This window comes from Meriones unguiculatus, chromosome X (genome assembly GCF_030254825.1).
Source record: "Meriones unguiculatus strain TT.TT164.6M chromosome X, Bangor_MerUng_6.1, whole genome shotgun sequence".
NCBI classification, from domain to species: Eukaryota; Metazoa; Chordata; class Mammalia; order Rodentia; family Muridae; genus Meriones; species Meriones unguiculatus.
Window position 1 is genome coordinate 62,855,108 of NC_083369.1, and position 24,842 is coordinate 62,879,949.

General features: G+C 38.1%; 2 protein-coding genes across 4 annotated transcripts in view; both read right to left on the reverse strand.

The window, feature by feature from the left end:
• Rbm41 (RNA binding motif protein 41) overlaps nucleotides 1-7,864 on the reverse strand; it is a 60,374-nt gene extending 52,510 nt beyond the window's left edge. For both annotated transcript variants that reach the window (XM_060375600.1, XM_060375599.1), the window contains exons 1-4: nucleotides 7,804-7,864; nucleotides 3,095-3,211; nucleotides 2,024-2,216; nucleotides 1,055-1,259 (exon numbers count right to left, since the gene is read on the reverse strand). In XM_060375600.1, coding sequence (XP_060231583.1) covers nucleotides 1,055-1,259; nucleotides 2,024-2,216; nucleotides 3,095-3,211; nucleotides 7,804-7,811 — 523 coding nt within the window. In that variant the 5' untranslated portion in view covers nucleotides 7,812-7,864. The remainder of the gene's footprint in view (nucleotides 1-1,054; nucleotides 1,260-2,023; nucleotides 2,217-3,094; nucleotides 3,212-7,803) is intronic.
• Nucleotides 7,865-15,690: 7,826 nt separating this feature from the next.
• The window catches only part of Nup62cl (nucleoporin 62 C-terminal like), a 65,167-nt gene continuing 56,015 nt past the window's right edge, over nucleotides 15,691-24,842 (reverse strand). For both annotated transcript variants that reach the window (XM_021663211.2, XM_060374874.1), the window contains exon 9: nucleotides 15,691-16,721. In XM_021663211.2, coding sequence (XP_021518886.1) covers nucleotides 16,636-16,721 — 86 coding nt within the window. In that variant the 3' untranslated portion in view covers nucleotides 15,691-16,635. The remainder of the gene's footprint in view (nucleotides 16,722-24,842) is intronic.

Below are 24,842 nucleotides of genomic sequence, written 5' to 3' on the forward strand. Positions count from 1 at the left end.
TCTCAATTCCACTGATGTCGTTCCAGTCTAGATATTGATAACTCAGTGATTTTAATGCCATTCTCTTTCCTTTCTCTGATTTCCTTTCTTGACCACCACATTAATTATTTCCAAATACAGTTTTTATCATCTTACTATATTCAAATGTATTAACTAAAAAAAAAAACTAACACCATATACCTTTGCACCATCTAACAAATAAAGAGGCAAAAATTCTGAGCTACCTTTTCAAGCTGATCTCTTAAACTGCACCCAATTAACAGTGCTCATACCAATTACTGCAACTGAATGCTATTTCCCCTCTTGTCTAATAGATAAGCTTAAAAGAATATTTAAATCTTACCTCTTCTGAGAGGCCTTCTTCAGTCATACCACTAAAACTCTGAACTTCTGTGGCACCAAGAGCCACTATATCTAATATTACTTCTACAGAGTATACATGGGCATCTCCAAGCTGACCAGTACAGGGCTAGGAACCATTTCATAAACCCTTTCTGTGTGCTTTCCACCATGCAGAGTGAATTCTTTATGGTTAAGACACATATTGTTTATGTATATATTTTGCACTATTTTACAGTTCAGTCTAAAGATTCATCACAATCTAGCTTTATTTCCCTTTCGTGTATCAGATGTCATTCCTTGCCATAACCTGTTTCGCTGCGACACAGACGACCTCACTGTTCCCTACATATACCAGGTCTTTGCATCACGTGGCTCCTATCTGCTCACTAGCTGTAATGTTCTTTCCCATTTACATTAAAAATATGCCAGTTGCCCTGTCAAGGTAATACAAATGTCAACTTCCAACTCCCACAACTAGATTTGGATGCTCTGTGTTCTATGCCACCTTGGCATTTGATTAAACTCTCCATAGCAACACTTTCCATGTTACCATGCAAGTAACTATATACAAATTTGTGTCTCTCTCATGGGACTACATATTTCTCAAGAGTAGTGATACCCTGTCTTTTACTAATTCCCCATATCTAATGCCCTGATATTAAAATCTTTCTTTCAATTAAAGAACAGTTCAGAGTCAGTGAGGATCCCATACCTTGGTAATAAAGAGCCTTAAGGAAGGAGTGACGATCAGTCCCCTGAAATAAGGATTTTTCGATTTCCATTTCTCTCCGGGTCAGTTGTTTGCTCTTTGAAAACCTCTGTGGCAGGCAAAGGATACGCTGGCGCTCTGAGATCCTTTCTTCAATATCTTGAAGCCGTTTCTGTATTGCTTCGGGAGTTGCCCTTAGCTTTGTCCTCTGAAAACAGGGAAATAAGATGCTTTATATCAAAAAGGACACAGCACTAAAGTGAATCCGAGACCTCACATAAGAAAAAAAGATGAGAAAGGCCCAGAAAATGGAAGTGTTTGTGGAAGTTTTAGTTAAAGGTAAGCCAGAAGCTTATCATTAGCCAATGTTTCTACAGGAAAAACTAAAGATGATTCAGATGCAACACTCAGTTTCAAAAAACTCAAAACATAAAGGATTTCAATGACAAAATGAAGCAATCACTATGTAGGGGAGTTCAGCTGTGCCCTCTTGCAAAACATCATCCTAAAGCTGGTTGATGGCTTACAAACCCCAGCATAGAGGCAGAATTGGGCATAAGATTTATCTTCTGAGTATCCTACCACTCCCTACCAACTGGAAATAATATATGTGATCTGGGAGAGGGCTAGAGTATACAGAGGCCACAGAACACTAGCCAGGGGCTTGTGGCTATGGGAAGGCCCTCATCAGTGTTGGGTAACTCTTTTCAGGCATAGTTTGTTGAGCGAGTCATGCCCACACCCTTATCGGTACCCTTTAACCTAAGCTCTGTGAGGAAGCTCAATAAATTCATTGGTTTCCCAGAGTGAATTTTGGCAGAACTATGCCGTAGTTTGTTGGTTTGTTGTTGGGATCCTGGGAGAAAGGGCAGATGCTGCTCTAAGTCTCTCTTAGGGAAGAAATTGTATCAACACAGGCACAAATACACATAAATGAAAATAAATTTGTAAGAAAACAGCTCTTTTTTTTACCTTTTCACCTGAAACGTGGCCTTTCCAGATCAATATTTCTGTTTCACTGAGCCCTAGTTCCCTGAGAGAAGCAGTTTCCTGGTCTTTTTCATGTAGTGTCTGGAACTGGGACAAAGTCATTGTCCCAGCTGCTTCCTTCCCAAAGGGCTTGTACATAGTACCAGGGGCAAAACTCTCTTTCTTAGAGACACATCTGCAAAACACAGAAAAGAGTAAGAACAACTTGTGGTTACAAGTCACAGTAATGGGGCCTCCTATTATAACAGGTCAAATGATGCTCATAGGCAAAGTCTCTCTCACATTCTATTGCCAGGAAGCACCATGGAACCAAAACGGAATTCCACCAACAGCCCCCAAACATCCAGGACTAATAAATGACTAAATTAAAAGAGGTTTACTGAGTACCTGCTATGTATTAGATGCTGTATTCTATACTAAGAGTTAACAGTAAAAAAAAAAAAAAAAAAAATCAAGGGGCTAGAAAGATGGAGCAACAATTAAGAGCTCTTACTGATTTTACAGGGGACCTAAGCCAGTTCCCAGCACCCACAGGGCAACTCACAACCACCTGAAACTCCAGTACCAGGAGATCCAAAACCCTCTGGCCTCTGCAGACACTGGCACACATGTGGGTCACATAAATTAACATGTTCTCTCTCTCTCTCTGTCTCTCTGTCTCTCTGTCTCTCTCTCTCTCTCTCTCTCTCTCACACACACACATAGACACTCATGGACAAAATAGTCTTCTATAAAAATATTAAAAGAGGTGCCACTTATATAAAAAATAGTAGAAAGGAGGCAACTAATTAGGAAATAACCATACAGAATTATAAACGTCATGTTAGAGGATATGCAAGATGCTTAGTAGGACACAGTAAAAGTACTCAGCTTAGGCTTAGCACGACATAGGAAACTTCCTACAGAAAGATACAATAGCAAAATCTGATTTTGTATAAAGAGGTCTTTCAAAGAAAGTGTTTGTGTGAGAGAAAAGTGCTCCGATCAGGCTTTACGCGGGATGTATAACCTGCAGGTGAGTCTATTATAATCTGTTTTCAAATCAATACTCACTCTTCAATGGAGACAGAGGTATCGAGTTGATGTTGAAGGAGGCTCTTCAGCTGCCTCTCACCTTCTGTTTCCAGTTCCTCCAGGACATGTTCTTCACTTTTCACACAGCTATTTACCCTGGAGTAGATGTAAAACAAACAAATAAACAAAAAAGCAAAGACCACAGGAAAAGCAGACAAAACATATAATCCAAAAATATATTCCTTATTTATATTACCTATTAGTGATCCATTTGTACAAAGACATTTCTTCAACATTCCCCTGCCCTGAGTATTGATAATACAAACATTTACTAAATGCCTATGCATGGAATACGTACTGTCTTAGTTACTTGTACTGGCTAGTTTTATGTCAAATAACACAAGCCAGAGTCATTTTGGAAGAGGGTACCTGAATTAAAGGAATGCTCTTAAAAACTGGCCTATGGAAAAAAAAACAAGTGTAAAAACAAGTGTATGGTGAACTTTCTTGCTTGATAATTGATATGGGAGGGCCACACTCGCTGTGCATGGTGCTACCCTTGGGCTGGTAGTCCTAAGTTCTATTAAGAAAAGCAGGCTACACAATCCATGAGAAGCAAGCCAGTAAGCAGCACCCTTCATGGCCTATGCATTATATCCTGGCTTCCAAGCTCCTGCCCAGTTTGAGTTCCTGTCCTGACTTCCCTCAGTGATGGCCTGTAACCTGACAGTGTAAGCTAGAATAAGCCCTTTCATCCCCAAGTTGTTTTTGGTCATGGCAGTTTCTCACAGCAATAGAAAACTAAGACACTACTTGTGGAAGTTTTAGATGTTCAAGGCATAGTTTTGATCAAGGAATTTGTAATATATTTAGGAAGAGGTCTATACACTTGTGCTGTGTGCATGTGCCTACAAAGACAAAGAATCTGAATAAATAATAATAGAGAAACATGTTCAAATTAGTAAAAGTTTGCAGAAGAAAGGGGCAAACTGGAGCTCAAGTGGCAAAAAAAAAAGACTTCAGAAAGTTTTTCTTAAACTGGTATTTGAAAGTGTGGGTGGGGCAAACAAATGGAGAGGTGAGAAACCAAATATAAAGAGACAGAACACATACTGCGGGACAACTGGAACCTCTATTTAGATGTAGTCTTAAATACATGAAGGGGTTCTAGACCAGACCTGATCACACAGGTATTAGAAAGCAAATTATCAGGCCATTAGGTGTCAAAGAGTAAGCAGTGGTTTAGGCCATATGGATTAGAAGATAACTAGAATAACTAGTTAGAAAACTACTAAAGCATAAGGCAATGAAGGTGCAGACAAGGCAGTAATGGCAGAAATACATAGAAGGGAACAAATGAGAGCTATCTTTTGGAGGCTGATGTTAAGTAAAACAGATAGATAGATAGATAGATAGATAGATAGATAGATAAATAAAATAACACAATTTTTTCTTTCCTTTTTCTTTTTGGTTATCTGAGGTAGGGTTACTCTCTGAAGAAACCCTAAACTCACAAAGACCCTTAAACTCACAAAGATCCACCTGCCTCTGGGTGCTGGTTAAAGGCATGTGCTACCTTCCCCAGCCAATACTCAAATCTGAAACTACTGGTATAGCAAAAATTTCAAACCACTGTAAGAATTTGAAAGAATGTTACTACCAATGTAGGAAAAGAATTCCAGATGGAAAAAATGCCTAGGAAAGTGACATTAATACCCACATTGAGTTGACCAACTCTTACAACTCTAAAAGACTGGTGTAAAGTACACTTCCCATACACTGCCTGTGAAGTAACACTAAAAGTGACTAAGAGGCAAGTGAATGATGGCATATTCTTCCAGGGAGGACAGTCTGAGCCTGAACATGGAGAAACCTTAAGCCATTTGTGTACATAGATCTGAAGTCTTTAGAGAAGTAATTCTGCAGGATGAGCAGAAAATACGAAGCATGTCAAGTTAACAACTTCCAGACTAGCCACTCTACTGTGTAGATACCTGGATCACGTCTATGAGCCAAGATCAAGTACCAAAAAAAAAAAAAAAAGAAAAAAGAAAAAAGAAAAAGAAAAAGAAAAAAAAAGAAAAGAAAAAAAAACCCCGCAACCCTTTAACTATCTAATAATAGAGTAGAAAATAAAAACCAACCACAAAAATAAGTGAAATCAATGCGAAAAAAAAATAAGTATTACATTTCTTACAAAAAAAAAAAAAACTTTGTCTACTGGGGTTTATATAAAGTATAGGAAAAATCCTTCTAATTGTAAGATTCCTATAAAGACCTGGACCTATATTGAAAGATTCTAAAATAACTTTGGAATGAATTTTTTTTTACAACCATTTAAGACTCTCCATTATTTAGAATTTGTTGTTAAAAATGAATAAGCATACCCTATACAATGACTTGCTAAACCACTTTCTCATCATGGTATATCACACAAAGGCTCCGAGAATCTAGGCTTCTGATGCATCTCCACCAGAGTGCATGGCTGGCCTTTCTTTAGCTTTATGTTACTTGTATCTGTCTTCCTTAATCTTCTGTAGCTCCCAGACATGTTTCAAAGACCTGTCTCTGAAGTCCATGGAGAATAGCTAGTTAAAGTAAGGTTATATATGAGCTATTTAATAATATGCTACATACTTTAAATATTGGTGAATTATATGTAGCAACTATAGTAGAAAATTATGGCTTATTTACTTATTTATTTATTTATTTATTTTGTCTAGGAACTAGATTTGGTCTCACAGCCTTTATATTCATGAGTAATTCTCCTAGATTCTCTCACTAAACTTTTTTTGTTTGACTATGTTGGCTATAAATTTGATCTATTTGTGCCTCTTTGTGGTTGTGAAAAAAATGGAGTGTTTGGTAAAATTTTTTCAAATTGTAAAACACCACGAAGATATAATTTTCCGTTAACTGGTGTTTTCTGGCCAATGACCCATCAGACATTTTGACCAGTTGTTCTGACAGATTTGACAAGATGAGCTTCAAACAAATGATACATGTCTAAAATGGGCTCTTTTAGGCAATTCTCATTAAATCTTTCTAACTACTGCCATACTGAGTGCTAAAACATGGAAGCAAAATCTCTACTTATTGTCACCCTCAAAGTTTTTCATTTCAAATAGAAAAAAAAGAAACATTCTCCGAAGATACATTATGACATTACTACTGTGCCATGTTGGATTACTGGCATAAATTCATGTTAACAACAAACTGCATTTGGCTAATTATCTCATATCAATCTATTACTGCTATTTGCTACATTCAAGGTTTAGTCACAAATGATTTTGAATATTTTAAAGATACAAACTGCTTTTATTGGGAAAACAATAAAAACTCACTATTGTTGAACTGATGGCAGAAAAAAATGAATAAGCATATCAGCACACATGAATCTATAGAGAAATGTTGTGTTAAAAAAGCTTGCCACAGAAAAAATAAAGACAATTATGTTCCCATTTATATAAGATTAAAAACAAATGAAACTAGAAATATTTCGTTCAGGGATTAAATTTATATGTGGAAAATGTGTTAAGAAACAAAACAGGGGGCTGGAGAGATGGCTCAGTGGTTAAGGGCACTGTCTGCTCTTAACCAAAGGACCAGGGTTCAATTCTCAACACCCACATGGCAGCTCACAACTGTCTATACCGCCAACTCCAAGGGATTTGACACCTTCACACTAATGCACATAAAATAAAATTAAATAAATTATCTTAAAAGGGGGGAGGGGCAAGGGAATAATTGGTGCAAAATCCTAGAGAGAAGGGGGAGAAGCAATCAGGGAAGAACCAGAGGTTTTTCAGCTATGTATGCTAATGTTCTACTGCTTACACTTGTACAGTTGTAGCCTTTATGATTATTCTTTAAGCTCTACAATAGATAATTTATTTTTCATCTATGAGGTATGACATCACAGAATAATTAAAATGTTACTTTCTAATTAGGGCAGAGAAAACTTAAAAACAACAGAAAATCTTTAAAAGTTCAGGCACTAAGAAAGCAGGAGAGAGCATTCTTCAACATGTAAGTTGTGCAGCACGTTCTAGCGTGAAGATTCTCCTGCAGAGTGAATGCAAAACTAAAGTAGAGCGGATCCTTTCTGCAGGATTCCTGTCCTGTCAGTAACTGTGAAGCTCTGGGTCTCAACCGGGGCCATCCCAGGTTAAAAGGGCCACTTACTGCAAAAGCGGTAGGAGAAAATGCCCTGAAGTAATGCCTTTCTTCTCCCAAAACACGTGGCGCCAGTTTTGTGCTCAATTCGAAAACAAAAGCAAAAACAAAAACAAACAAACAAACAAAAAACCTATCGCTAACTTTAGTATCTGTAAACACTACCCTGTGTTGCAGCCCCTTTATGTCTTTAAAATCTAGACAATGACCACCCTGAGACCCTCTGTAGGGTGAGTCGTCCCAGGGAGGGCCGGCCAGGAAGGAGCTAGCTTGCTAATCTCCAAAGAGAGGAATGTGAGAACCCAGGCAACAACCCAGGGTTCTGGCCCGAGGGAAACATTCCTATGGAAACCGGCCTGGCAGGGGCCCTTCCAGAACTTCACCTAGCAGACTGGTCCGGCCGGCCTTCCTGTCCCCCTTCTCCTTTGTCTTCTCGCTAGAGAGAACCCACCCTTCGAGAACGTAAAACATCCCAAACAAAAGGAAAAAGCAATTTTCAAAGTATAAGATAAAAGTTGCCACCTCAAAGTATAAGATAAAAGTTGCCACCTGTCACTCGGACATGACCTTACCTTTTCATGTTTCCGCAGGCCCCTATCACTAACTTGGGTAAATAGGCCCCAGACCTCAACTCCCAGAAATCTGTGAGGCGGACTCGAAGGTAATGGAGGTGGAGCGTGGGATTCTGGGACTTGTAGTACCAGAACTATGTGGTTATGGAAAAAGAAAGTAGGTTTCGGGTGCCAGGTATATTGTAAGTTAAGAACTCCTAAAGATAAAAAAAGATAAAGGCTAAAGATAACCAAAAATGTAAAGCTTATAAACCCAGGATTTGCCTTTGGCTTCTTAGCTCTTTCTCTAAGTATCAATAAATCTAGTTCTTCTCTAATTGCCTTCGAATTTGTTCTTGTCAGCAAGGCTTCTCTTTCGAGGATTTATGTGACCTACCTGCTATTTCCAGTCAAGCTGCTGATCTGACCACATCGCTTGCACTAATGCTTCTCTCTTCTTAGCTGTAATAGATCCTTCTTGGTTCCCTTAGTTTAAAGTCAGAATCAGTATGTAGCTAGGCTATTGGATATCTTATTGATAAAATATATCAAATCAAGAAGTAGATATAGTAGGAGTTGGAGACTGCACTTGTGGGAACTCAGTTCCCAAACTGCAACTCACAATTTTCTATACCCAGTTCTGAGAATCCAACCAGTTTCTGGGACACACATGGTGGACATACATACATGCAGGCAAAACACTCATACACAGAACATATATATATATATATATATATATGTTATATATATGTATATTTTAAAGTTTCATATAATAAAAGTGTTTAAAGGGGCTGGAGAGATGGCCCAGGGGTTAAGAGCACTTGCTGCTCTTCTATAGGTACTTAGTTCAATTTCCAGCAGCCACATGGTGGCCTCTTCTGTCCTGCAGGTATACATATAGGCAGAACACCATATACATAATAGACAAATAGAAAGATAGATAGATAGATCTTTAAAAAATAAAAAAGAAAAGTGTTTAAAAGCATTGGTTCTTGGGTTTAGGAATGAAGCTTAATCTGTAGAGTCCAGGCTTGGCATGCATAAAGCACGGGGTTGGATCCTCAACACCACAACCTGGCTGACAAACCTGTGTGCGGAATACTTGCTTGTTTAGACACTGAGTTCAAGGCCAGCTTGGATTACATGAGACTCAATTAAAAAATTACAACAACATCAATAACAAAAACAAAGTAAGTGTTCTTTGTAAAATTAAGTGTGTTTGTTATATGAGTGCTCTCTCTGTCTTCACACATGCAAGAAGAGGGAATCAGATCCCATTGCAGATGGTTGTGAACCATCATTGCTGGGAATTGAACTCAGAACCTCTGGAAGAGCTCGATACTCTTAACCTCTAAGCCATCTCTGCAGCCCCAAAGTGTGTGTTCTTAACTGTAAAAATTGGAAATGCAAATATCCCTAAACCTAAAAAGAAAGGTGTTAATTTATAAGATGGAAATTTCAAGTTACATTACACAGTTCAAGGCAAACCAGGTCTACATAGTTAGAGATTCTCCTGGAAAAAAAAAAAGTCAACATAAACAAAAACATAAAACAAAAGAGGACTCCCATCACTCCTCTAAACTATCAAAGCTAAATAGAAAATTCTGAGATTGTCACATCTATGAGGACACATGAGAATGATGGTAACATTTGTTATCATCATGGTGGGAAGCATGGCAGCATCCAGGTAGACATGGTGCAGGAGAAAGAGCTGAGAGTTCTATATCTTGATCTGCAGGCAGCAGAAGGCTACCCCACGCTGGGTGCAGCTTGAGCACAGGAGACCTCAAAGTCTGCCCCCACAGAAACACATTTCCTCCAACAAGGCCACACTCTTCCAGCAAGGCCACACCCACAAATAGTGCCACTCCTTATGGCCAAAAATTCAAACACATGAATCTATGGGGGCCATTCCTATTCAAACTAACACATTTCACTCCCTGGTCCCCATAGGCTTGCAGCTACAACAAAATGCAAAAGTGCATTTAGTCCAATTTCAAAAGTTTCCGTTGTCTATAACAGTCTCAACTTATTTAAAATTCCAAAGTTAAAATTTTCTATTGAGATTCCTGTAATCCCTTAACTGTAATCCTCTTTATTTTGCCTTTTTTTCCCAGAGATGAGGACCTAATTGAGGGCCTTTCGCTTGCTAGTCAAGTGCTCTACCACTGAGCTAAATCCCCAACCCCTGTAACCCTCTTTAAAATCAAAATAAAAAAGCAGATCACAAAGCTTGCCATGGTGGCACATGCCTTTAATCCCAGCACTAAGGGAGGCAAAGGCAGGAGTAACTGTGAGTTTGAGGCAAGCCTGCTCTACAAAGAGAGTTCTAGGACAACTAAGGCTACACAGAAAACCCTGTCTTGGAAAGAAAGAGGAGAAGGAGGAGGAGGAGGAGAAGGAGGAGGAGGAGGAGGAGGAGGAGGAGGAGGAGGAGGAGGAGGAGGAGCACATACTTCCAACATATAATGGCACAGGATTGTAGGATCCTGAAACAAAAAGAGGACACTAGGTAAAAATCTAAGTAAATGTAAATAAACAATAATTTTTATTTAATAAAGTTCATTAGATGTGACAAATATACTGTGTTGTGTAAGATGTCAACATTAAGTGAAACTGAGTGGAATATGTATGGAACACTGGAATATGAAGCTTTTATCTAAATCTGAAACTATTCTAAAAGAAAACTTATTATTTTTACTTACTACATAGGATAAGATGCCAAAATGAGAATACATTTGTTTTGCTGACATTCTGGTGAAATGAGCACTCTCATATATTGCTGGTAGGAGGATAAATGGGTACAACCTCTACTAAGAGCAACTTGATGTCACTACTGAAATTTAAATACACTATTGGGCGTTGGTCTGATGTTTGTATATTGATGCCTGGGTACACCTATCCTTGTTGTATAAATCTACCTGATTGGCTGATTAAACATGTATACCTGGGCAAAGCAGAATGGGGTAAGCATGGATAAGGTTCCTGGCCTTTTGAGACAGGAGAATCACAGGACACATATGGACAGGAAGAGAGGAGGCAGGAGGACACAACGATGGGTTAGCATGGAGAAGGAACCATGTGGGCTACGAGGAAAGACTCCAAGGACAGTGTGGATGAAAAAAACACCAAGATAAAAATATAAGTATATTGGGATTATGGGTGGAAAGCAGACCAGATAAGGATGATTGAGGTGGCTGGCATTGGATGGGGGCTGGGAAATGGATGGTGAGGTTATTGAGAGAGCATAGGTGAAATATCTGCCTGGCCCAAGGTAAACAAGGCAATTATAAAATCTAACAGTTGTCTGTGTCTTATTATTTGTGATAGTGGGTTAGATAATAGCGCTGTAATAATGTTATGGCTAATAATAAACATTATATAGTCCATCACTCATTTTTTTAAATTTACAACAACAGTAAACATTTTCTTTAAAGTGGCAATTTAACACATCTACAAATAATCCTCAATACAATAATAATAATCCTTAATCTATATGCATTACTATTCAATAACTGACTGTAGCAGAATCCTGGGGGGGGGGACTTAAACATACAAATACTATCAATGGAATCTATGTAATGATGAAAGGTGATAAAGTCCTTTGGATTAATACAATCTTGAAAATATACCTAGCAAAATAGCAATTTTCAGAAGAACATATAGTATACTTGCAAAATAACACATAGTATATTTACATTTGTGAAAAAGATGGAATATATATGTGCCTGAATATGCATGAGATATTTCTGTGAAAATATATGACAGTGAATAGATCCAGTTAACAGAATTCAATGATTGAAGGACATGAACAGAAAGAAAAAATACAACTCTTCATGTTTTGTCTCTATTGAAATTTATTTTTTTCATTTATTATTATTATTTTTTATGTATTATAATTTATTAACTTTGTATCTCAACTGTAGTCCTCTCCCTCATTTTTGTCATTGTATTGATACTGGGTTTTGTATGTAGCTCAGACTGGCCTTTAATGTGTGATCTTCATGACTGAGCCTCCCAAGTATTGGGATTGCAGGTGTGTGCAAAGCATGCCCTTATATCCTTTCAAGTTTTAACTGTATGACTGTCTCACCTAGTTGATTTCTTTTTTAATTAGATAGAAATTTTCTTATATCAGGAATCAGGTAAGAAAAAAATATCTTGTGAGCTTTGGGTTCATAATATTTGGGTTGAGATTTCAGTTCTCAGTTGCTGAAAATATATCATAACCAATATGCATGTTGAAATTTTACACCAATATGTATGTTAAAATTTTGTTTTGGTAAGTTAGTGGAATATAAATTTCAGTAAATTTCTTTGACTAGTTTAATTCAGCTTCCTCTTAGGTAAAATGAGGATAATCAGCAGTTCTCAACCTGTAGGTCATGACCCCTTTTGGGGTTGACCGACCCTTCCACAGGGGTTGTATATCAGATATCCACAATTCATAGCAGTAGCAAAATTACTGTTATGAAGTAGCAACGAAAATAATTTTATGGTTGGGGCATCAGCAAGACTGTATATAAAGGGTCACAGCATTAGGAAGGTTGAGAACCACTGCTTCAGAAAAATAGGCAACAGTGAAGCTGTATGATTTTAAAGCTTTTTCATGACAGGGTGGTTATTTAAATATTCCAAGGTTATCCAGTAAGTTCAGGCTTGTTCAAACTCCTTCATACTGTCATGTTCAAGTCAGCAAAAGACCAAAGAGCAGCTAAAGGAACAAAATGAAATCTTTATAATTTTGTACTTTCTGAGAACTTTTCTAGTAGACTTAAAATATCATGACAGGTATTAAAGTTAGCTGAAATCTACCAAATGCAAATGCCAGTGCCCTAGAAGCACACTGATAAATAAATGCAAATATAAAACACATCACTTTGTAGCTCTGACATAGAATAAAACTGAATGTATGTATTAACAAAATGTGGGTCATATCAGTCTGTAAGTTAGGCATATTCTCTAAGGTGGTAGGGCTTAACATTGTTGCTCAGCCAAACTGTCCACCTGACAAATTTGTAGAGAGGAAAATGGAAAACATACCAAGGTTGTTAATATGCTTGACTTCCTGGTTGGATGGAACATTTTTTTCATCACCGTAAATTTGTCCAGTTCTAGTAAAAGAGTCTATTGACACTGGAGTGATGCACACACTACATAACAAATCTCCTAGGTAGCATGAGAGGAGAAAGAATGGCTAAAATACAGTTACATGGATGTGGAATTGCAAGTGGAAAGCAAGGTCATGAAGTGTTCTGTGTATCTGTATATAACTGCAGACAACCCAAGTGGTAGGCACCAAGAGATGTTTAGAAAATTTCACTAGAGGGAATGCCATTGTACTTCTAGCTCTGCCAAACTAAGGTATACTAGCTATTCCATTTTCTTTTTTAAATTTGTTTTTTAATAAATTAGTTTATTCACATTGTATCCCAGATGTAGCCCCCTCCCTCATTCCCTTCCAATCCCACCCTCCCTCCTTCATCTCCTCCCATGTCCCTCTCCAAGTTCACTGATAGGGGAGGTCCTCCTCCCCTTCCATCTGACTCTAGCCTATCAGGTCTCATCAGGACTAGCTGCATTGTCTTCCTCTGTGGCCTGGTAAGGCTGCTCCCCACTTCATGGAAAAGTGATCAAAGAGCCAACCACTGAGTTCATGTCAGAGACAGTCCCTGTTCCCATTACTAGGGTGCCCACTTGGATACTGAGCTGCCATGGGCTTCATCTGTGCAGGGGTTCTAGGTTATGTCCATGCATGGCCCTTGGTTGGAGTATCAGTCTCAGAAAAGACCCCTGTGCACAGATCTTTTGGTTCTGTTGCTCTCTTTATGGAACTTCTGTCCCTTCCAGGTCTTTCTATCTCCCCCTTCTTTCCCTGCACTCTGCCCAAAGTTTGGCTATGAGTTTCAGCATCTGCTTTGATACATCCGGTTTCAGCACCATCTGTCAATGCCCTGCAGTGACACCTGAATACCACCTGAGTGAAGGCTGGAGATAAAGAGACAGGGCGACACAAAGAAGGACACCAAATCTAGGTTCTGATCAATGTGTCATTTACTGAATGTCAAGTTAACACTTAAATAGCAGGAAAGTACAAGCAGTTTCTCACGGAGGCAACTTTACTTGGCCAAAACATACGAGGGCTCACTCAAGGTTACACAGAACCTGCTCTCTGGTTACCATGGTTGCACGGAATTTATTGTCTAGTTCTCAGGGTCAGAGCCCTCTGCTGTAGAACTGTCAGGGTCAGTCTCTGGGTCACTGAGCTTTTGATTAGAGCCAGGGCCAAGAGGCCAAATTACACTGCTCAGATGTGCACTCCAATTTGGCAATCAACTCCAAATAGGCTGTCACATGTACTCATAAGCTGATATTAGCCATAAAGTACAGGATAACCATGCTACAATCCACAGACTCAAAGAAGCTAAGTAACAAGGAGAGCCTAAGGAAGGATGCTTGAATCTCACCCAGAAGGGGAAATAAAATAGACATCTGAAGTAGATGGAGGGAGAGACCTGGGTGGGAGAGGAGTGGGGAGAGGGACAAGGTGGGGATCTGGTGTGGGGAGAGCAGGGTGGGCAGGGGGAGAGAGGGCTGAGACACAAAATGGAAATCGATGGGAGGACATCTCTGGGACATAGGAGTCTATGGAGGTGAGCCTAGGTAAGACTCCTAGCAGTGCAGGTGGAGGGTGGGGTTATGGAGCTTAAAGTGGACACCTGAAATTCCTTCTTAAAGGAGAAAAATGGCTGTGTGTTGAGAAGGGGCCATAACATTACAAATGTAAGAGCTCTCCTTCAGTTAATACTTGAACTTGATAACAATAGTTCCCTTGGTATTATTGGCAAAATGGGTTATTTCTTTAAAAGTTAGTATTGGTTTAATCAATGTCATTTCCTTTAGACAAGTTAGAACCAGAATCAAATATACTTTTGGGTAAATTTAGTCTGAGGTTCTAAATTTCAGACAAGATACTTGGAGGTTACTGCATGAACCTGGAAGCTACTTGTCATTTTCCAAATCTTTTATGTACCAGTGGTAAAAAATACTCTAAATTCCAGTAAAGGTAACACAAAAGACAGTGTAAACAGGACTTTAGCTTCCTCTCTTTATAGAAAGTTTGCAAAATATCCTCTGCTTGTATTTAAAAAGGAATAAGAGAATCATAAAACTTTGGAAACTTAAAAAAAAGTTTATTCTCAGAAAACAGTTGGCAAAACCAAATGACCCCACGTTTCCTTTTTGTACAAAAATGTTGCCTAAGATGATTTTTTTTCTCTCCAGTAAATTAGACAAATAGACGTTTAAAACCATAAATTTACAGAAAACATTATATTGTCTTTACTGAATGTGGAACCTCACTCATATGTAAGCTATTATACAAGAGGTTCATCAGAAACAAACAAACAAAGAAAAAAAATCAATGTCCTTGTCTAAGATACAGTGGTAACAATATTGAACCCCCCAAATTAGAGATTACTCAAGATAACCACCCCCCTCTCCATATCAATATTAAAGACTGAAGCTGTGGTGTGCTAGCACAGCACTCCATCACAGAACTTGCAGGACCGGACATTGTTTTATTCTTTGAGACACGGTCTTATTTAGTTGGACTCATGCTAGCCTTGAATCTGTGCTCCCTCTGTCTCAGCTAGGTGGGTGGGATTATAGGCCTCTGCTACCAGGTCTAGTTCATACTCTATAATTGTGAGTGGTGGCAAAAACTTACTGAAATAACTAGGCATTTCATGGAAACGTTTGAACAGGAAATGAAACCATTACGTTCTAGTATTTATTATACTCACAGAACTTACCATCACAAGTAGTCATTTAAAAAATTATATTTTTCTGTGACATGAACCCTTCAATGAAGCCATGTGTGATCTGGACAAAAAATCAGTTCAGTCATTTAAAATCTTTTAATCAGTTTATTTTCATTTTTAGGACATCACATTATTAGTGACTTTAAGGAAACACAGAGATGAAGATGTTTAAAAGCTAAGAATAAGGCTTTTTCTTTAAAAACATAAAAAGTCACATAAAATAGCTCTATATCATATGCTAAAACAAAACAAATGATAAAAATCACTAGGATACCTAGGTGTGGTGGCACCTGGAAAACTGAGGCAGAAGGATTGTAAGTTCCAAGCCAGCCTACGCTATACAGTAAAATCTTGATTAAAAAAAAAAAAAAACACTGAGGTATTTATATAATGCTGGGTATATAATCCAAGAGTGTGGGATGGGTTTGATCTTTAGTACCATAAGAAACATTAAATCCCTAATTAAAATCCTTAATCCGTATCTTCTCTGACACTTGTCCCTAAAGACACTTGCTCTAACTCATGAGACACTTCCTTTCATTGCCCAAATTGTTCAATTACATATCAGAGTAGACAGCAAATTTCACTTAGGCTTTGCAGTTTCTAGCATTTTAGGGGAATGGCAAATGCTCAGCCAAGACTGTTTGGCATGTGCATTTTGCCAAACATCTTTCCACAATGAAGCTGCAGTAGGAAGTTGGTGGGTACTGGTGATGGTATATAGAATCTAAGTAAGTAAAATAGAGATTGTGACACAAAAGCAATACTTCATAAGCATCTGTCTGGGCAAGGGAGCTAACATACCTTTTGCTTCATTTTGGGTAAGCCTCTATAACTAAGTCCTGATCTTACTTCATTATGAAAGAAAAAACAAATGTATACTTCTTTTCACAGTATTTAAATGAAAACTGTTCGAACACATGCACAAATTATTGCAATCAAAGATTAAGAGGTAAAAGTAAACACTACTCTATTTAATAGCATCAGGGTAAATGAATAATCCAAATGGAGCAGGTTGGAGCAATAGGTATTAAAAGGCAGTCTTCATGTTCTCCTGTTCCTTGCGGAACTCCTCAAAAACCTTCGTAATCTCTTGGACCTTCTGATGCATTATGCCTATAGAGGAAAGGCATACAATCATCAGTCATCACATGACAGGAACATACCATCACACCCTCCCGTCAACGATAACATATAAAACCTTAAATCTCAATTTTAATAGTTTTAAGTTTTAGAAAATGAGAGAGAGAGAGAGAGAGAGAGAGAGAATCCAACTGTTTGAAAACAATGAAACAATGGGTGAGAATAATCTTTATTTATTCTCTTTAATTTTGGAGCAATAATAGTCTAACTTAAATTTCTGTTTTGCTGGAGAATGAATGTGAAACCTCATTCATATGTAGGCTATTATACAAGAGGCTCATCAGAAACAAACAAACAAACAAAAAAGCAATGGTGACCTTTGTCCTTGTCTAGGATACAGTGGTAACAATATTGAACCCTCCAAATTAGAGATTACTCAAGATAACCACCTCCCTCTCCATGTCAATATTAAAGACTGAAGCTGTGGCGTACTAGCACAGCACTCTACCACAGAACTGCAGGACTGGACATTGTTTTATTCTTTGAGACAAGCTCTTATTTAGTTGGACCTTATTTAGCTGTTTATTTTTACTCGTTAATGCATAAAAGTACAATTCAGTGTTATCAATAAATTGAACACATAAATTGTGGTAGGTCTGAACTACCTGTAAGACACAAGTCTTAGGGAATATTTACATTTCTTGTTTTCTCAGTGATTTATACACATTGGTTGTTCTTAAGTTTGCTTAGGGGCAGTGTACCAAAAAATACCATTAACAGTGACCATATCAAATAGTACTTTTCTGTCATGAAAAATAAACTCTTGAAGGAAGTGTGTTAATCAGAGATTTTTTACAAAATGCACAAATAGAAATGGTCATTCATGTGAACTAAGGAATAAAGAATAGTTGGTACCCCAAAGGAAAGAAAAGATTTGCAAAATGAAATCTAAAGTTTAATCGATCTACTTTATTTCTTCCAGGCAGACAAAACAGTCTTACTATTTACTCAGTTTTTCTTAGAAGCATAATGGCTCCTCTTATCATATAATGTACATTCTGCAAGCTCACACTCTTAAAAATAGGTAATTTAAAGCATGGTTATCTGCTGAAGGGCCAGAACAACAATGAATGAATGATATCTTGACAAAACAAACCTCTTCCTTTTGTTGTAATCACAAACTGCAGGGTGCAGATTTCCCCCTTAAATAACCATTTTAATGTTATGGAAACATAAACAAGCACTGCAAGGAACCATTAACTTCAGACTACAGAGGTCAACATATGCACAATTTACTAATTTGCTGTTTGGAACATATTAAATGCAAAAGAATGCATTTATAACAATCTTAAAAAATTAATAAACTATCAAGAAGCAAAAGTCATTGTTATTAAGAGAGTCTTACTATAAATATTTTGTCGTGTCTTTTAGTTGAATTCTCAGGACTATTTCTGTATTAACGCACTTTAAATGTTTTAGGCCCTTCATTCATTAAATAGTGTATATGGTGCCTACTGTCCAGAATTCTGGTCCCAAGACCATCATCATTAATTGGTTTCTGTCAATATATTTAGTTAACACATCACAATAAAAATAAAATTTTAGTAGCAGTCACTTGTAAGAAAATATACCATGCACACATTTGCATTACTAAAAATGTACAAAAAATAAAAATTCTATTCCAATGAGTTTGAAAGAGAGAAAAGAGGGGTACATAGGAAATTTAGGAGGAAGAAAACAGTAAGGGAAAATGATGTAATTATACTATAATCTCAATATTGAAGAAATAAAAATATACACCATGACATATGAATATTTAGCAGTCATTAGCAGCATAAAAAGATATTTATGTATACAAGTCTGTCAGCTGTCAGTTTTGTGAAAGCTGAGGGTTTGGTTGAGATAGCTCAGCTGGATAAAAACATGCAGGTTTGAGTTCAAGCCCTAACATCCTCATAAATGGTGCTGCAGAAATGGAGACAGATGGATTCTGTGGGCTTGTTGGTCACAGCCAGCCTAAATGACGAGCCCAGGTTCCCAGTGAGAGATTCTCTCTCAAAAAGTAAGGTAAGATGGCTCCTGAGGAATGACACTGAGTTTGACCTCTGGCTACACACACACACACACACACACACACACACACAAACACACACGCACACGACTGTAATATGACAGCAAGCTCTTGCAGTATAAAAGTTATGGGGTTGTACCAGTTTACATTCCCACCAGCAATGGAGGAGGGTTCCCCTTTCTCCACAACCTCTCCAGCATGTGTTATCACTTGAGTTTTTCATCTTGGCTATTCTGATGGGAGTAAGGTGAAATCTCAGGGTCGTTTGATTTGCATTTCCCTAATGGCTAATGAGGTTGAGCATTTCTTTAAGTGTTTCTCTGCCATTTGATGTTCCTCTTTCGAGAATTCTCTGTTTAGCTCCGTTCCCCATTTTTTAATGGGATTACTTGGTTTGTTGCTTTTCGGTTTCTTAATTTTATTTTTCTTTGTAGTTACATTTTGTTAACTCTGTGTCCCAGCTGTATCCCACTCCCTCATTCCCTCCCCAACCCCACACTCCCTCCCAGGTCTCCTCCCTGCCTCTTCCAAGTCCACTGATAGGGGTGGACCTCCTCCCCTTTCATCTGACCCTGTTTTATCAGGTATCTTCAGGGCTGGCTGCAAAGTCCTTCTCTGTGGCCTAACAGGACTGCTCCTCCCCTGGGAGGGGGGGAGTCAAAGAGCCTGCCCTTGAGATCCTGTTAGAAATAGTCCTTGTTCCCCTTACTTTGGAAAACTACTTGGTTACTGAGCTACCACGGGCCACATCTGAGCAGAAGTTCTAGGTTATATCCATAGATGGTCCTTGGTTGAGTGTCAGTCTGTCTCAGAAAAGACCCTGTGCCCGGATATATTTGGTCCTTGTAGAGCTCCTATCCTTTCCATATCATACTAACTCCCCTTCTTTCATATGATTCCCTGCACTCTGCCGAGGGTTTGGTTATGAGTCTTAGTGTCTGCTTTGAAATACTTCTAGGTAGAGTCTTTCAGATGCCTTTTGCGGTAAACTCCTGTCATACATTCAATGCACATCCCATTTGTCTTTCTAAATGAGGATTGATCATCATCTCCCGTGTCCACTTTCCTGATTATTTTCTTTAGGTGTGTAGATTTCATTATGTTTATCATATCTTGTAGGTCTATATAAGCGAGTATATCCCATGTTTGTCTTTTTCCTTCTGGGATACTTCACTCAGAATGATCTTTTCTAGATCCCACCACTTCCTGCAAATTTCATGATTTCCTCCTTTTTGATTGCTGAGTAGTATTCCATTGTGTAAAAATACCACAATTTCTGTATCCATTCCTCCATTGATGGACATCTGGGTTGTTTCCAAGTTCTGGCTATTACAAATAAAGCTGCTACAAACATGGTTGAACAAATGTCCTTGTTGTGTACTTGAGCAAATTTTGGGTATATACCCAAGAGTGGTATAGCTGGGTCTTGAGGTAGCACTACTCCTAATAGTCTGAGAAAGTGCCAGATTGACTTCCAAAGTGGTTGGGAAGGGAATGAGGGAGTGCAATACAGCTGGGACACGGAGTTAACAAAATGTAACTAAAAAGAAAAATAAAATAAAATAAAAAAAGTTATGGGGAAAAGTTTCCTGTTCAACAGAACATTTGGAATAAGAAGTAGAGTGCAGATCCAGAAAAGTTAACAAAAATATAGAGACACTTGGAAAGAATAAAAATGTAGATCAGTTCAGGGAACCAAACATTCAATTAAGCATGTTTCCGGAAAGTGGAACAGAGATAACATAAGCAAAGAAATGAGCAGAAAGCTCATTTAAGAACATAGTCTCAGAAAGAAATGAACTTCTTGACTCATTAATATTAGGTTCAGTAGATAAAACAGATTCACATCAAAGCATATCATCTGAAATGTAAGTATTCTCCCAAAGAACTTAAAATTTTCAATAGAGAGAAAAAAAAGCAAAATGAAGAACTTAAAAAAAAAAGGTTCAGAATCAGACTAGCTCTCAGAGTTAGAAGACAACAGAACTGCTTCTTCAGAAGTCCCAGGAAATTTTAATTCCAAGCTATAACTCAATACCTAATATTATCAGGCAAGTTAGATGGTGGAATATATTTATCTTTTCAGAAATTCACAATATCAAAATATTTAAAAGACATACAAACTTTCAGGAAGTTGCTGGAATATTTGCCATATTGGAAATAAGGATATAAATCAAGGGACTGGAAATAAGAGCCATGAAAGAAATTTGTCAATATGATAACAGTGCAGAAAGGAAGAACTTACCTAAAGAACACACCGAAACAGCAACAATTTCAGAAGGTAAAATAAAGAGGAACTAAAGGGATGATAGCTCAGGGGTAGAGAATTTGCTTAGCATGCATAGGCTCTAGGCTCAATCCCAGGCACTACCACCACCACCACAAACCAAATAAACAGCCCAGAGAAACAACAGTACAATAGCAATTACATGACTATGGAAGATAGCAGTCATGTAAGTTGAACTAGATAATTTAAATTAAAGCACAGATTTAGGTAATGACATCCTGATAAATATACAGAAAACTACACAAAAACATGAATAACATTCAAAAGTAAGCAAAAAATTGTAAAAAGAAAGAAAATATAGTGTATTAGGCTGTGAACAACACCTGAATGATTGCAATTAAAGTAATAATGATCAAAGTAAAATTTATGATATATGTATATGGCAAGTTAGTAGAAAGACATAATATAGAAAGTCGAAGAACTAAATAGTTTGCAACAAATTTATTTTAATTTTAGGTGCGTTTGGCATAACTATGTTTGAATGTTTGCTAATGCAGAGTTTTGACAGTGAAAATAAAAATAATCATATGTGAAAGTTATGGCTGGAGATGATAACTGAGGTCAAACATATTACTGGTTAAAACAGGAAACAGAACAGGAGCCTACCACAGAGGGCTTCTAAAAGACTCTACCCAGCAGGGCATCAAAGCAGATGATGAGACTCATAGCCAAACTTTGGCCAGAGTGCAGGGAATCTTACGAAAGAAGGGAGAGATAGTAAGACCTGGAGGGGACAGGAGCTCCACAAAGAGAGCAACAGAACCAAAAAAAAATTGTGCACAGGGGTCTTTTCTGAGACTGATACTCTAACCAAGGACCATGCATGGAGATAATCTAGAATCCCTGCTCAGATGTAGCCCATGGCAGTTCAGTATCCAAGTGGGTATCCTAGTAAGGGGAAGAGGGACTGTCTCTGAAATGAACTCAGTAGCTGGATCTTTGATCACCTCCCCCCCTCCCCCAGGGGCAAGCAGCCTTGTCAGGCCACAGAGGAGGACAATGCAGCCAGCCCTGATGAGACCTGATAAGCTAGGGTCAGATGGAAGAGGAGGCAGACTTCCCATATCAGTGGATTTGGCGGGGGGCATAGGAGGAGATGAGGAAAGGAAGATGGGATAGAAAGGGAATGAGGGAGGGGGTTACAGTTGGGATACAAAGTTAATAAACAGTAATATAAAAAATAAAAATTTAATAAAAAAGAACAAAATATAAAATACATATGTAGAGAGAGAGAGAGAGAAAGAGAGAGAGAGAGAGAAGGCTTTTTAAAAGAATACTATTAGAAGAAAAAGTAGGGAAGATCCTCGAACTCTTTGGCACAGGAGACAACTTCTTGAACAGAACACCAACAGCACAGGTTCTAAGATCAACAATCAATAAATGGGACCTCATGAAACTGAAAAGCTTCTGTAACGCAAAGGACACTGAACAAAATGACAGCCTACAGACTGGGAAAGGAGCTTTACCAACCCTTATCTGACAGAGGGCTGATATCCAGCATATATAAAGAACTAAAGAAGTTAAACAGGTACACATCAAGTAACCCAATTAAAAAATGTGATACAGAACTAAACAGAGGATTCTCAATAGCAGAATATCGAATGGCAGAGAAACACTTAAAGAAATGTTCAACATCCTTAGTTATCAGGGAGTTGTAAATCAAAACGACCCCGAGATTTCATCTTACACACATCAGAATGGCTAAGATCAAAAACTCAAGAGACAACACATGCTGGAGAGGTTGTGGAGAAAGGGGAACCCTCCTCCACTGCTGGTGGGAATGCAAACTTGTACAACCACTTTGGAAGTCAATCTAACTCTTTCTCAGACAATTAGGAATACTGTTTCCTCAAGATGCAGTTATATCATTCCTAGGAATATACCCAAAATATGCGCAAGTACACAACAAGGACATCTGCTCAACCAGTTTTGTAGGAGCTTTATTTGTATTTGCCAGAACCTGGAAACAACCCAGATGCCCCTCAACGGAGGAATGGATACAGAAATTGTGGTACCTTTACACAGTGGAATACTACTCAGCACTTACAAAAAGGAAATCATGAAATTTGCAGGCAAATGGTGGGATCTGGAAAAGATCATCCTGAGTGAGGTATCCCAAAAGCATAAAGACACACACGGTATATACTCACTTATAAGTGGATATTAGACCCATGAAAAAGGATAAACATAGTAAAATCTATACACCTAATGGAGCTAAGCAAGAAGGAGGATCCTGGATAAGATGATCAACGGTCATTCAGAAAGGCAAATGGGACAGACATCAGAAGAGGGAGAAAATAGGGAACAGGACAGGAGCCTACCACAAAGGGCCTCTTAAAGACCAGCAAGGTATCAAAGCAAATGCTGAGACTCAGCCAAAATTGTCAGAATGCAGGGAATCTTATGAAAGAAGGGGGAGATAGAAAGACCTGGAGGGGACAGGAGCTCCACAAGGAGAGCAACAGAGCCAAAAAATCTGGGCACAAAGGTCTTTTCTGAGATGGATACTCCAACCAAGGACCATGCATGGAGATAACTTAGAACTCCTGCACAGATGTAGCCCATGGCAGCTCAGTGTCCAAGTGGGTTCCCCAGTAAGTGGAACAGGGACCATCTCTGACATGAACTCAGTGGCTTGCTCTTTGATCACCTCCCCCTGATGGGGGAGCAGACTTACCAGTCCACAGAGAAGGACAATGCACCCAGTCCTGATAAAACCTGATAGGCTAGGGTCAGATGGAAGGGGAAGGGGAACCTCCTCATCAGTGAACTTGGGGAGAGGCATGGGAGGAGATGAGTGAGGAAGGGTTGGTTTGGGAGGGGGTGAGGGAAGGGGCTATAGCTGGGACACAAAGTGAATAAACTGTAATTAATAAAAAATTAAATAAATTTAAAAAGAATACCATTATAAGCCCAGTGTGATGGAACACATCTGTAATCCCAGCACTCAGGGAGAGAGTGGTAAGTGGGTCTCTGAATTGAAGGCCAGCCTGGTCTACAAATAGAACCTAGGATAGCCAAGAAAAACAGAAACCCTGTCTAGAAAAAAAATACCATTAGAAGCAAAGAGAGATCTCAAAGTAATATTCTATTTGCCTACCTTAGAAAATAGAAAAAGGACAAAATCAACACAACTCAAGGAAAGGGAGAAAATGATCAAGACAAGAGCTGAGAGCAACAGAAATGCAAAAGAATCACCATAGAAGAAAATCAATGAGCTAAAAAGCTAAGTCTTTGAGAAAAAAGTCAATAAAATTAATAAACTTCAGACAAGAGAGAGAAATTTAAGCACAGGAAATATAAATCACCAATAGCACAAAAGAAACAGGATATCGCACTATAAAACTACAAAACTGTATTTATATCTTAACAGCTTAAAAGAAATGTACCCATTCTATGAAAACCACAAGCTTTTAAAATTTAACCAAGGTTAAAATACACAATCAGAATAGTTTTACAAACAAATGAAAATTTCTCCCTATAAAAATACCCAGGCCCAGATTGTTTCCCTGACAATCTATCAAACATTCAAAGAATTAATACAATTTCCTCACATATCCTAAGAAATAGAAGATAGTGTTAATACCAAAACCAGGCAAAGATAGTACAAAATCAAAAGGGAAAACTACAGACCAATACATCTGCAGAAACTCAAAATATCTCATATATTTAAAAGCTTCTAGCAGAGCATTAGCAAAGTAGATAAAAATAAAAGTAGATTTTTATTCTATATATGTATGGCTGACTCTATTAGAAAAGTATCAATGAGTCTAGTAGTAAAGAAATTAAAGTTAAA